Genomic DNA, 13,009 nt, shown 5'->3' with positions numbered 1-13,009 from the left:
TATTTTAAAAATGTACATAGCTGCCCATCTTAGATTGAAATCTGAGTGGCTCCCAATTAAAACCTGACACTTATTTACTTGAGAATATGGCCCTTTACACACATTACCAAAAGCATTATCCTTTCCATTTCTCCTATTTTGAATTTGTTTGAGTAATGTTGTGAAAGAAGTTTGATCAAGTCCTAGACCTAGACCAGGGGTCAGCAACCTGCGGCTCTGGAGCCACATGTGGCTCCTTTTACCCTTCTGCTGCAGCCCCATCACTCAAAATATGTTTCACAACCACCAATGTGTGACATCTGCTGGCATGCAATTTATTGAGCTTTTCAACCCCTGGTAGGCCAACCATGGATAAATCCAAGAAAAGACGTTTCAGAAGAAAACAGAACGTTCAATTCAACTACATATGCTAGTTTTGTGGCCGCTCAACAAATAGTCAGGCACAGGAAGGGTTTTGTGGCTCCCAGTGTTTTCTTTTCTGTGGGAAACGGGTCCAAATGCCTCTTTTGAGTGTAAGGTTGCAGACTCCTGACCTAGACTAAAACCCTGATCATTGTCTCTATGAAGACAGTGTCAGCAGGAAGACAATTGTCAAGCACTAAAACAGGAATAGCTGTATTTTTAAAAAATTTTTTGCTCCCAAAGGCTCACTGGACGCCAGTTTAGGTCTTCAGGAAAAGGGATATACAAGTGAGAACTTGTGTGCATACTCCTGCATATTTTACTCACCAAAACATATACTTACATTGCTTGCTAACACCTGCTTACCTCCTCCTCCATTTCCTTCTACTTCTGCTACTCCCACTTCCTCCGTCCTCCAAAGCTATGCCTTCGCCTTTCTATTAATGCTATGCTATCCGGAAAACTCTGGACAAAAAAACTTGCTTGAAGTTCTCTATCTGCCTGTCAAGAGCCACAGTGGGTCAATTGGAAACTTTCCCATAAAAGCTGAACTGAATGGAAAATGCAAGCAAGATGCTGCATTTCATTACCAATATTTGAGTTCTCCAAAACTAATGTAAGGAAAAGCAGATAGGTTTTTTTACTTCATTAACTGGTGAGGAAGAAATACTCTGTGATGACCAAAACTCAATGCATTTGATTTCCAGAGTGCTTGAAAATAGGATATCTATTATAGCTGCTTATTTTAATTACATTCTGAATCTTGTGTTGCAAGATTTCTGCAGTATAGATCCCGGTCCTTTAATTCTGTTTACTATGATGGTTAACTTCTTCCTTAGTTCTTAAACCAAGGGTTCCCCAGGGATTACTTTTAGCACGTTACTATATGTAAATTATTATTATAATTATTATAAACAATAATAAATAAATAATTATTTATTCCTGTCAAACAGATTTTAAAGTTTTCGTAACTTCCGAATCTTCTACTTTCAACACAGAATTGTAAGCAACCACTTTTTAAGAAGGAGGGGGAAGCAAGATATACAGGGCAGTCAAACAAATAATGCTTTTGGGAGATGAAGCAACCTTTCCTATCCAATATATCTAGAGATCTATAACTTCTATCTAAAGCACTATCTTCATGTTCAACATCATCAAGAGCCGAGGCGGCGCAGTGGTTAGAAAGCAGTATTGCAGGCTAACTAACTCATGACTCACAACCAACAGTTCGATCCTGACAGGCTCATGGTTGATTCTGCCTTCCATCCTTCCAAGGTCAGTAAAATGAGGACCCAGATTGTTGGGGGCAATATGCTGACTCTGCAAACCGCTTAGAGAGGGCTGTAAAATACTGTGAAGCGGTATGTAAGTCTAAGTGCTATTACTGTCGACAAGTCCAGCAATTTCTAAATCGCTAAATCCCAAAATTCTCTTCCCTCAGGATGGGGTGGGGTGAGAGAAATATTTCTAATATTTAATTCTTCCACTGCAATATTTCATGATGCCTCTTTTATCACTCCAAGCAATTCTAACAGAGGGGACAGGCAATGTAGGCATACTCCACCCTTTTCTGTACAAGTTCACCAAGGGGGAAAAATCAGTATACAAGCAATTAATTTTGACCTTTTTTGCACTCATGTAACTGAAATTGTAAGGGGAACAATTTCCTTGGCACAGAAATCTGCAATACATTTATCATAAGCAAAATGCTCATTTTCAAGGAAGCTTTCTTCCGCTGTTGAAAAACAGCCTGTCTCACACTTGCCATGAGTTCAGGGAAGCCCTTGTATTTGGTTTTGTTCTTTTCTTGCTCTCTTTAGCTAAATAACCCTTCCTTCCTTCCTTTCCCTTCCTTCCTTCCTTCCCTTCCCTTCCACCTGGAACAGATTAAAAGACCAACCACAAAATAATAATAAAAGAAACTTCTGGCATTTAGTCAAACTTGTCCTGACTAAGCATAGACAGTGGGCCCAAAAAGGGAAACTATGCAGTTTCAAAAATAAAACAGTAATATGTATTTCTTTTTTAAATGCTGAAGATCTTATTTTAACTGATGTTGTCATTTAAGAATCTTAGGAAATAATGGCATGCTTAAGCCAAGTAGTTATGCCCCTCCACATAAGGCAATGCCATTGAGTCCTACCCTACTTCTTCCTGAAGGATGTATTTTTAGTGTCTGACCTTTGTTTATTTGCAGATAAATTTTACAGTCTCACAAGTAAAGTGTGTGAAGAAGAAGAGATGAAAGAAAAGAATAATTACCTGGGGAAAAAAGAGCAAACAACAATAACAACCCAGAGGTTTTTTGACAAATCATCAACGAACAACTCAAATATGATATTTAGCAGTTCATTTGCTCCTTCCCTGGAGAAGTACTCTTCCCTGATTGTGTCCAAATATAGTCCATTTCCCATAGTAAAACAGGCTAAAGTCAAGACTAAAATCATCATGACAAATATCAGAAGGACTACCTCCCATACCAGTATTTCTCAACCTCAACAACTTTAAGATATCTGGACTTCAACTCTTGAGAATATGCCAGCCAACATGAGCTTGATTGAAAGACTATCCCGCATGAGTCCACCTCCTCCTATCGCAGCCCCTTTGAGAGGCTTGACAAGCTTGATCCTCATCAATGATACGTTCTCCTAAAGATGATTTCTATGGCATCTACTCCAGTGTTTTGGGGTACCCAGTGTGGCTTTAAGCTCAAATGTGGCCTTTGTTCCATTTTGTAGTATTGCTTAATTGATCAATCTTTTTTCAATTATTTACGGGTTTTTTGCCTACATTTTTAGGAAATACTTCAAGGCCTCATTTTTAAAATAAAAAAAAATATATTAATAATAATATTTTTAACACCCTCAACTCGCAAACTACTTATGAAATTTTGCAAGGAAAACTGTCTAGGCAGTCACTAAAAGTCAAGTGTAACTTGAAAGCACGCACACAGATACAAGTTTTATGCGATATGTATCGTTGAAAAGTCTCAGCAGATGACAGTACCTGGATAATTCTATCTAAATCTACAGTGTGAGGCCAGATTAATACATGGATGGAAGACAAGTAAGAAATCCCAGTGATAGGAAGCATAAACATCCTGAAAGAAAATACTTCTAGGTGCTATCGAGCCAATTACATAGACGGAAGAAGACATGTTCAGATGACTCCATTGCTAAAAAAATTATTTTTATCTTCTTTGCCTAGGGTCTATAAATTCAGTTTTACAATATTTATATTGTAATATAGATTTTTATATTTTTATATCTGGTGTTTTATTTGATTGTTCACACTGCCCAAAGTTGCTTTTGTGAGATGGGAGGTTATACAAACATGATTAATAAATAAATTAGACGTGTCTGTGTAGTCACAGAAGTAGAATCAAGAACTGACTTGAAAGAGACATCACCTTTTACTTAAATGAAGGTACACAACAATCTTTGGAAATTAAGAGTACGTATTCAATACAAATACATTTGAAAAGCAATCTTATGGTTGCAATAAAAACCTGAATGTATCCACTACCAACCTAGGTTGCCAAGGACAAATGGGAAAAAAGGTAAAGGCTAATATATTCAATATCGGGCAGTCTTGCTTTAGGAAAAATCTTAACCACACTTCTAATTTGCCTTTGAAAATCATATAGTATTAGGTATGCTAACTGCGTACATTTACGGGAAACCGATTAAGCCACATTTTTAGGTACAAGCATATCTATAGGATTATCTATATCTTTTCTCTTTAGACACTAATGTATCTCTGTCTAAATGCACCATTTGCAGAATGGGTGCACTCCAAGTCCCATCAATTAAATGCTGTCGTTTTATCGGAGCAAAGCTTGCATAGCTTACTAGGCTCCAATAGTAATAGCAATAGCACTTAGACTTATATACCACCTTACATTGCTTTACAGCCCTCTCTAAGTGGTTTACAGAGTCAGCATATTGCACCCAACAATTTTGGGTCCTTATTTTACCCACCTAAGAAGGACAGAAGGCTGAGTCAACCTTGAACCTGGTGAGATTTGAACTGCCAAATTGCAGTCAGCAGAAATAGCCTGCAGTACTGTACTCTAACCACTGTGCCATCGTGGCTCGAACATTTAAGAGTGGTTTCCTTTATTGCTCTTCACCTATAGACAGGGTCTTGCCAGACTAAAGCAACTATTGGCATAACTACTGGTATATTCTGGGAATAGCCACAGAGAAGCCATTTTATTCCGCTTTCTGCTGAACAAACTTTGGACGCTCTGCTGCTTCTTTGCTCTCTGGAAAACAGCCCCTCCCTGCTGGAAACCCAGATTATATCACACATCACATTACAACACCATAGGTTGCTGGTCTTAGAATGTGTTGTGCATGAAGGCCAACACCAGTTTAAACATCTGTGACTTCACACTGTTGTGAACAGATAATATATATTTAGCATTTTAAACATTGTTTTGTCCAATTTGAAGAAAGTTAAGATAATTATTCAAGCTATTATCAAGCAGTGGAAGTCTCCTCCAGTTTACCATAATTTCAATTATTCAGCCAGATGACATGAGCCCCCCAAATTTGCAGAACAATGCTTTCAAATGACGTAAGCCAGAGATATAGAACTAGTAAGTAATTTATGGGCTGTCATTCCTATTCCATCCTGCTAAGCAGCCTTCAGTATTATCAAGCAGTTACAGACCCATTGTGACAACTGAACTACAGCATCACCTGAACTCATGCACCTGCAAACCCAGCAATATGTACAATGCAAGCATTGGAAGGAAGGAATGTTCATAGTATTTCTGTGCACCTGGATGTTTGGAAATGTGACAGGATGTGAGTGATGATTTTAAAGAAAATGGAAAAGAAAACAATCTGTATATGGAGTAGCTTATAACCCCTGACTTTTCATAGGATCTAGAAATGGTAACAGAAATGAATTATGTGCTGTAAGAGTTTTTCAGCTCTCCCCCCAGCCCATTTCTTATGAAATATTCCTGGAATAAGGAAAAAAAAAACACCTTTCTTTTGCAACTCTCTAAAAGCTGCCCCGCTTCTGCCATTTAGAACCAGGTGTTTATCTGTTAATAAAGTATAGGACTAGAACTGGTGAGAGATTCATGGTTCTTCACTATAAGTCAATTCAGGCCAGCTGACAGAGCTGTTATATGAAAAAATTGGAAATGTTTTGGAAGTCCTATTATAGCATCTTGACTGAAATAATAATAGTAGTAATTAAAAGTTATAATGATAGTCATGTCTGTTAGGTTTGAGAATTAAGACAGTCGTTTTGATCTTTTCTTATTACATAATCAAGAATGGGAAGATTTTAATGGGAAGGGAATATTTCTTTTTCTTCTTTCACTCTTGAAACTTCAGCTATGCTGCAGATCTGCATAGAAGTGTTCTTATTAAAGAAAGAGGCATACGCTAATATTTTATTGCAATTTCTTTACTTTTTCCTGTATTAGTGGCATAGCACCTTTGACTGTTTAAATTCCAAACAAAGTTCACTGCAATTTTAAGACACAGTTTAGGAAGCCTAATTAATCACTGTAGGATTAACATATGAATACACGTACACAGGATTGCACTAGACATGAGAAACATTGCAAATTACTCATTCTTCACAGGGCAAAACTGAAACTTTTGCATAATTTTGCTACCTCTGCATTAGCAGTTGCTTTAAAGTGAAACAAAATCAAAACCTAACTTTTCCCCCTAAGCTTTATATCAAGAAAATTCATCTGAAAGGATCAAATACGAAGTGATGAATGCTACATTAATCGCTAGTATTTTAGCTCTCCCCAAAATTATTTGGTCCTCAATGGTGGAGTAGTTAAAAAAAATAACACTGTGACATTATTAGTTCTAATGGGGTTTGCTCGACTCACTTATGAATGAACTTGTCATGAAAAGAAAATTATACAGAATTGGAAGTTGTAAATTTTGAACAAAGGTGTTATGTGTCCTTTTTTAAAAAAAAATCTATTCTGCAGTGGTAGGAGAAGTTCTTAAGTCATAGTTAGAAGACTGATAACAATAGCTTAAACAACAAATAACCGCCACTGCTTTATTTTAATAAAACAATTATACTAACAAAAATTTATACTGCCAGAAATGCCTTATATACAATAGAACAGAAACCTAAAACAATGCCCCACACGACACATAAATCTAAAGGAAGATTTGAAAGTTAAGTTTATATTCAGGGTCAGATCAGCTTCTTGCTAAGTAAGCAAACAGGCTTAAAAACTATCATGAACTAGACTTTTTAAGTTGATTTTACTCTACACACACTGGGTAGTCTCTGGTTTTATCAACACTTAAGCCATCATGTTCAATAAAAAAAAAACTGAATTATCTTTGAAACAACTGGCAATATAAATAATCATCTCTATATTTATACAATAAAAATAACAAATATAATAGCAGTGAATATTTGAATTTTTCAGATTTGAATAAAAATTCAAATCTGAAAAAGGGATGAGAGAGGCAACAGAAAATCGAAATACGATGAGCATGAATGAAAAGAGAGAGTTTATGGGAAGCTTCACTTTGCCCTCAAGGAAGAGAAAGGGTTACATGCTGTTAGTAGGAGTGGGCAAAGGCACAAGACATCAAGATGGGAGGGGGTGAATTTCTCAATTAATTTAAAATCATTAGCCAAGTCTCTGGCTACAGCTACTAGTTTTTAATTTAAGTGGGAGGGAAAGGTGGGTGGGTGGGTGGAGGTAAGAATTTTAAGTGCCAGGAACTTTTACCAAAACGTGGGTCAAGTCTTGGATCTAGCCAAGATGTAGTCTTGTTCTTATGGTTTATGTAGTAAATTTCTCCATCCTGGGTCATGGCTTGTTCCCATCCTTCAGGGAGCGGGTCTGTAACACAGAAGGAAGCAATTCATAGTAGGCTGTGCTATGCCTGCTGAAAAAAAGTAGCTAAACTTAAAAAAAGAAAAGAAAAGAAACAAACCCCAGTTAATTTACATAAAACACAGCACACATGAAACTAATTGTTTCAGCATATCGTGGCTCTGAGGATTTAAGGGAAAGGAAGAATACTATAGCTGTGTTGCAATAAACATTCGTTTCAAATATCTAGAGTAAAAAAAAAATTAAAATGCCCTAAAATTTACCTCATCTTTTGATTATTCTAAATTTTTTCCTATTGCAAAATTGAAAAGGGATAGTTACAAGTCCAGGCTCTACTGTCTGGCTTTAATACCTTGATGAACGTATCTTTTCTTTTATGTACACTGAGAGCATATGCACCAAGACAAATTCCTTGTGTGTCCAATCACACTTGGCCAATAAAATTCTATTCTATTCTATAAAATTCTATTCTAATATGAGAAAAAAACAACTATTCCTATTTTCATTTTTGTCTTGGCATCTTTTTCAGAATTAGCCGAACATTCATATTCCAGGACATTTCAAAACTCTATTTTAGGCACATTTCTGTTCCTATTTATCTATGTTAATTTTCCATATTTTGTACATTATTTCTTATATTGTACAATTGTTTTTATGTGAAACAGTGGAAGTTCTATGTAAAAACAATATCCTGCAGGAACTCAATGAAGAGGCTGTATATATTGATACAGGCCATTAAGGAGCCCTTAGCCTTACTTATGCTAATTTTGGGCTGGCAAATCATTGGATAGTTTCTGAAAAATAATCTTTTCTCCTTTAAAAATATTTAAAAAATAATCTTTTTGCTTTATATAAAAAGCAAAAGGGGCCTGATGGTCTTCAGATTCTTTGAACTATCATTTCAGAAATCTCAGATCATTTTTTGATCTTTAACCATGAACTTATGTAGGCAACTGGAGGGCAACTGTCCCTGTTCTACAGAATGGGAAGAGCATTCATTTAGTTTTCACAGGTTTGGTAAGACCACAGATAAATTAGAGGATAAAAGAACTATATAAACCATTAATCAGGGAGAAACTTGTTTATTAGCTGGGAACAGCAATGTCCTGTTTTAATGAGCATTGCTAATGTTCCATATTGAAACATCACAGTAGAACATGCTCCACTTAGCTTCAATGGAAAACACACATTAATTATGAAAATCTATGGAAATTATGTAGAAAATGAAAGTGATTAGCTAACAAACTTTCAATGTTATTTCAAGAAAAACAGAGAATGAACTCTTCTAAGTTGGGAAGAAGAGAGAATAAAAGGAAGATATGAACAGTGTAGAAAAATAGGAATGTTTATTTGCAATATTGACTTTTTGAAAAATTCAAAACACTGAGAATAAAGTTATGCTGCCAAAATCTTTGCTCATTTCACTTTTTTAAATAAAACCTTGAAAACATTGCATTTTTTAAAAAAAAATTATAAGACAAGAGTTTTGCTAGCTTTATTACTCCAACTCTTATCAAACCCTGTAGCTTGAGAATAAACAAAATTGCTAAACCACTATAATTTCATCCAAAACAACTGTGGCAAATATTTTTAACTCTTATTTCCCATATCATCCTCAAACTTTTTCAAATGTTAAATATTGGGTCTATAGTGCAGCGCCTTGCTTCCTAATAGTAGGAAGTCTTGTTTATTATTTTTAACGCTATATAGAGTCAAAAATCTTTATCTGTGCCTGGATCTATCTAGGTCGGAATTTCTTTTTAATTTTGCAGAGAATTTCATCTCATATGCTGCTTTACTAAGCCATGGTTTGAAAAAATTCAATATATTATCCAGGATAATATATTGCATTTCACATTAGTAATATTCTTCCCCCTTCACATATGTTTTGCCCTGATCTGAGCAAATACAAAGAAGCAAAACAAAATGCCAAACGTGACCTTGTTCTGCTTAGAAAATACCATAAAGCAATTCCATAAAAATGAGGTGAAGTTCAAACAGCAATTATTATTATTATTATTTGCTTTCATGTTTCAGGACAGAATCTGTAAATGATTTAAAATATACAAATAGCATCTAATGCCAGCTTAGGCTTGCAAAAAACTGATATATCATTTAACGTGAGCTGCCCAGTTATGTACTTGAGATGGGTGGCTATTTATGTAAATAAAATAAAACCATTGAAGAATTGTCTATTTTCAACCACTAATTCCGCTTATGATTAGTATGTTGTCGAACCAAACACTAAATACTATTTTCACAAAACAATTTTGATCTTCATACAATGCCATTAAATCATGGCTCACTGTTACATCTTGGGTCAAGATGAAACAGTGCGTTGCTAAGACTACATTTGCCACCAGAATAATTTGCAGTGTTCACTCCACATTGTTGGATACCCATAATTATCATTTTTCACCAAGCTTAGGAAGTATGACTAATTACAAATCTCTATTACTCCACAGCAAGGAATGTCCTTTCAAATCAGCAACATGTCTTACTGCATAGACAGATTCAAAAATTACTACTGTGTGAAACTTTTTACCACTGTTCAAATCATGGTTTTAAAGAAAAATAAAATAAAATAACCACACTTATTTTGCTAAAAATCCCTGGAGGTTTCCATAAACATCTTTTTCTGTAACTTTAAACGAACTGTTTCTCTGTCATACAAATCAACCAATGTTCTCACATAAAAGCTTTTCCTTTAACATGCTGATAGAACAAATAACAGTAGAACAACATCTGCATTTTTTAAATACTATCATCTTTTCTTAATCTTCAAGGAAGGAGAACCAGCAGATGAAGAATAGAGGCCTATGGAACAAACCTTTAATCGTTTAGAGTAAAACACCTGTTTTCTTAGTCATAAAAGTATTTGCTCATACAAATGTTTTGATAAAGCCTACATTTTTATTTCAAATGGACGGAGATAAGGATTATTAAGACCCATTTAGTTATCATTTAGACCGAGAGCTTGGGTTTTATCTATCAAAATGAATGGAGAAGCTACAGATTAATAATCCAGGATTTTTCTCTCAAGGAAAGACAATTATTTCAGATCACTCACTAGACAAAAACTTGTAGCAGACTGATATTAGATATTGCTATATTCTTACTGGGGAAAGTTATAAATTTCAGCCAAGTTTTCTGACTGCCTGTCCCAATGTCTATTAATTCACAATCCTAGCAGGGGCAGAAATAAATCATTTCATCTTAGTCAGTCTGTCTGTCTGGCAATAAAGGTCATAATATTGGGTACACACTCACTTAATGAACACATCACTTAGCAATGGAAGTTCCAGTTTCAATTGTGGTTGTAAGTCTAAGACTACCTGTACTGATTATTAATGTATCCGTAGCAAAATCTGTAAAAAGTGCCATTTTATAAATCCAGGACCCATCTTCATTCAAAAGAATTTTTCCTTCACAGGTTGCCAAAATAAAAATCAATGTTCGGTTTGCTTCACTATTCTTATTTAGTTTATTATTTTGTAGAATATACTTTATTTTTTATTTCAAATGTTCTGCATATTTACAGTTTACTTTCTTTGTGTATTATATACCTATAAGCAACTTTGAACATTATTTTGAAGGCAGAAATAGTTAAAATACTGAAAAGATGGTGGGAATTACAAGCTTAGAAAAAAGAGTTGGATGGCAAAATCCAATAGGCGAGAAGCAACACACACTCCAGTCTGACTTCCTCCAATCCAAGGCCTAGTCCAGGGGTCAGCAACCAGCGGTTCTGGAGCCGCATGTGGCTCTTTCATCCCTCTCTTGCGGCTCCTTGTTCCTGGTCAACTCCACAGTTGATAGGGCTTTCATTTAGGACAGGTAGAGGAAAAAGGATGCCACGCTAGGAGGTGACTCTATGGTGGGGGGAACCGACTTCCAGTCAACAGAGGAAAAAGGACGCTGCGCTAGGAGGAGACTATGGTGGGGGAAATGGACTTCCGGTCAGCTCCAGAATTGAACGGGAGTTTCCGGTTAGGACCTTTGTGGCTCTTTGAGGGTTTAAGGTTGCCGACCCCTGACCCAAGCAAACAAATAATTAGGGAATTGTTCTACTGCCCATCTAACCACCCCTCCTCAAATGGCCTAGTCCATTCAGGTTTCTCAGGACTGTGTAGTACTTTATATCCCAAGTAAAAATAGTGAGGGGTGGGCTGTTCAGGGTTTGGAAGACCCTCTAGCTAAGATTTTGTGCAGTTCGGAGAACCCCCAAATCCCACTCCTGGCTGGCCCCGCCCACCTCACCCCTCCCCTCCCATCCCAGGAGTCCCCACGCGGCCCATTCTGGATGCAGGTAAGTGTAGAGCATGCATGGAGGCTCGGGGGGGGGGAGTGAAAAACAGACCTACTGGAAGTTCGGGAAGGCCAGAAACGGGCCCATTTCTGGCCTCCAGAGCTTGGGGAGGCCGCTTTCACCCTCCTGGAGGCTTGAGGAAAGACTCCGGAGCCCGGTGACGGCTAAACGCCCCCCCTGCCATGGTGCAGGAGGCCGACTAGGCCATGCCCACCCAGCAACCGGGCAGAGAACCCCTTGCTAAAAAAATTTAAGCCCACCCCTGAAAGTAGTGCTTTGAAGCACAAGGAAACAGTAATGAAACACCTGTAGGCACCACTTAAGGCAGCTACATATTTTCTCAAGATCATTAAGTGGCCTTACACAACTACAGCATGATCTTAAGAACATATATGTACATGTTTGACATACCTTTGATATAAAAATGTATTCTATATTGCTTAAATCACTTGGCAACATCAAATTCAGAAAATATTGATGTTTGCAAAAGATTTATTTATATATGACAAACTAATGCCAACAAAAGCCACTATGAAGTCGTAGCAAATAAAATAATAAGAAATAAATGCACCAAGATAAGTTTTCAACATGACAAGGCGAAGCCTAGGAACAGGTTAATGGAGACTTGCATATAGTTATGGCATTTTACACAAATCCTCATACTGTTTTAAAAATTAGAATGTTTCAAAAAATTCAACCTTACTTCCTCCACTGCCGTAACACTTTCTATTCATCAATTTGTGTTTTATTTCTCACAGGAAGTATATGTTAGGTAAATACTTATATGCAGTGGTGGGATGCTGCCAGTTTAACAACTGGTTCGGTGAGCGCGTGCATTGTGTGCGCCTAAGGTGCTTGTGAGCAGTGCTGCAAATGGAGCATTTGGAAGCTCAGCTGCTTACCTGCCAAGTCAGCAACGGAAAGCAGAACAGCGAGGAGGGGGGGGGATCAGCTGTGCTGCATAATTGAGATGAGCTACAAAGCAGGAATTAAAGGACAGGATAGAGTGGGGACGGGTGGGCGGGGCCAACTGATTGTTGGCGCTACCGGTTTGCCCAAACCGTTCCGAACCGGCTGAATACCACCTCTGCTTATATGAAAGACAATCTGTGTAACATCCATTTTCAGTAAAAAATCTCAGCAATAATGACAAATGATCAGCATAAACTATATATACTAAATGTTAAACTTCTTGCAATTCTCTAGAAATTTTGGTTGGTTTCTCCTTACCGGTTGCTGAATTCATTATATTCTGCTGCACTGGAGGGCTTGTAGGAGCTGTAACATTCATTTGGGAAAGGAGAGTCTTCCTTGGATCCTGCCATGTTGTTGTCTGATCAATGTGACTAAAGCAAAATAGAACGAAGTGTTAAATGCCACATAAGTGAAACAATATGAAAATGTATAATGAGCAGTTAAAAAATGAGCAATCAATGCAGTCCTGAAAA

The 13,009-nt window shown here is 36.9% G+C and overlaps 1 protein-coding gene across 8 annotated transcripts in view; it reads right to left on the bottom strand.

Annotated features, from left to right (window-relative positions):
• The window catches only part of YAP1 (Yes1 associated transcriptional regulator), an 87,221-nt gene that overhangs the window by 24,724 nt on the left and 49,488 nt on the right, over positions 1 to 13,009 (bottom strand). For 4 of the 8 annotated variants that reach the window (XM_058184842.1, XM_058184843.1, XM_058184840.1 and 1 more), the window contains exons 3-4: positions 12,792 to 12,907; positions 7,145 to 7,258 (exon numbers count right to left, since the gene is read on the bottom strand). In XM_058184842.1, the coding sequence (XP_058040825.1) occupies positions 7,145 to 7,258; positions 12,792 to 12,907 (230 nt within the window). The remainder of the gene's footprint in view (positions 1 to 7,144; positions 7,259 to 12,791; positions 12,908 to 13,009) is intronic. The other 4 variants (XM_058184846.1, XM_058184847.1, XM_058184844.1 and 1 more) reach the window with 1 other exon arrangement.

This window comes from Ahaetulla prasina, chromosome 5 (genome assembly GCF_028640845.1).
Source record: "Ahaetulla prasina isolate Xishuangbanna chromosome 5, ASM2864084v1, whole genome shotgun sequence".
Classification (NCBI taxonomy): domain Eukaryota; kingdom Metazoa; phylum Chordata; class Lepidosauria; order Squamata; family Colubridae; genus Ahaetulla; species Ahaetulla prasina.
Note: the sequence above shows the minus strand (reverse complement) of the source record. Positions and strands in the feature narration are given on the sequence as shown.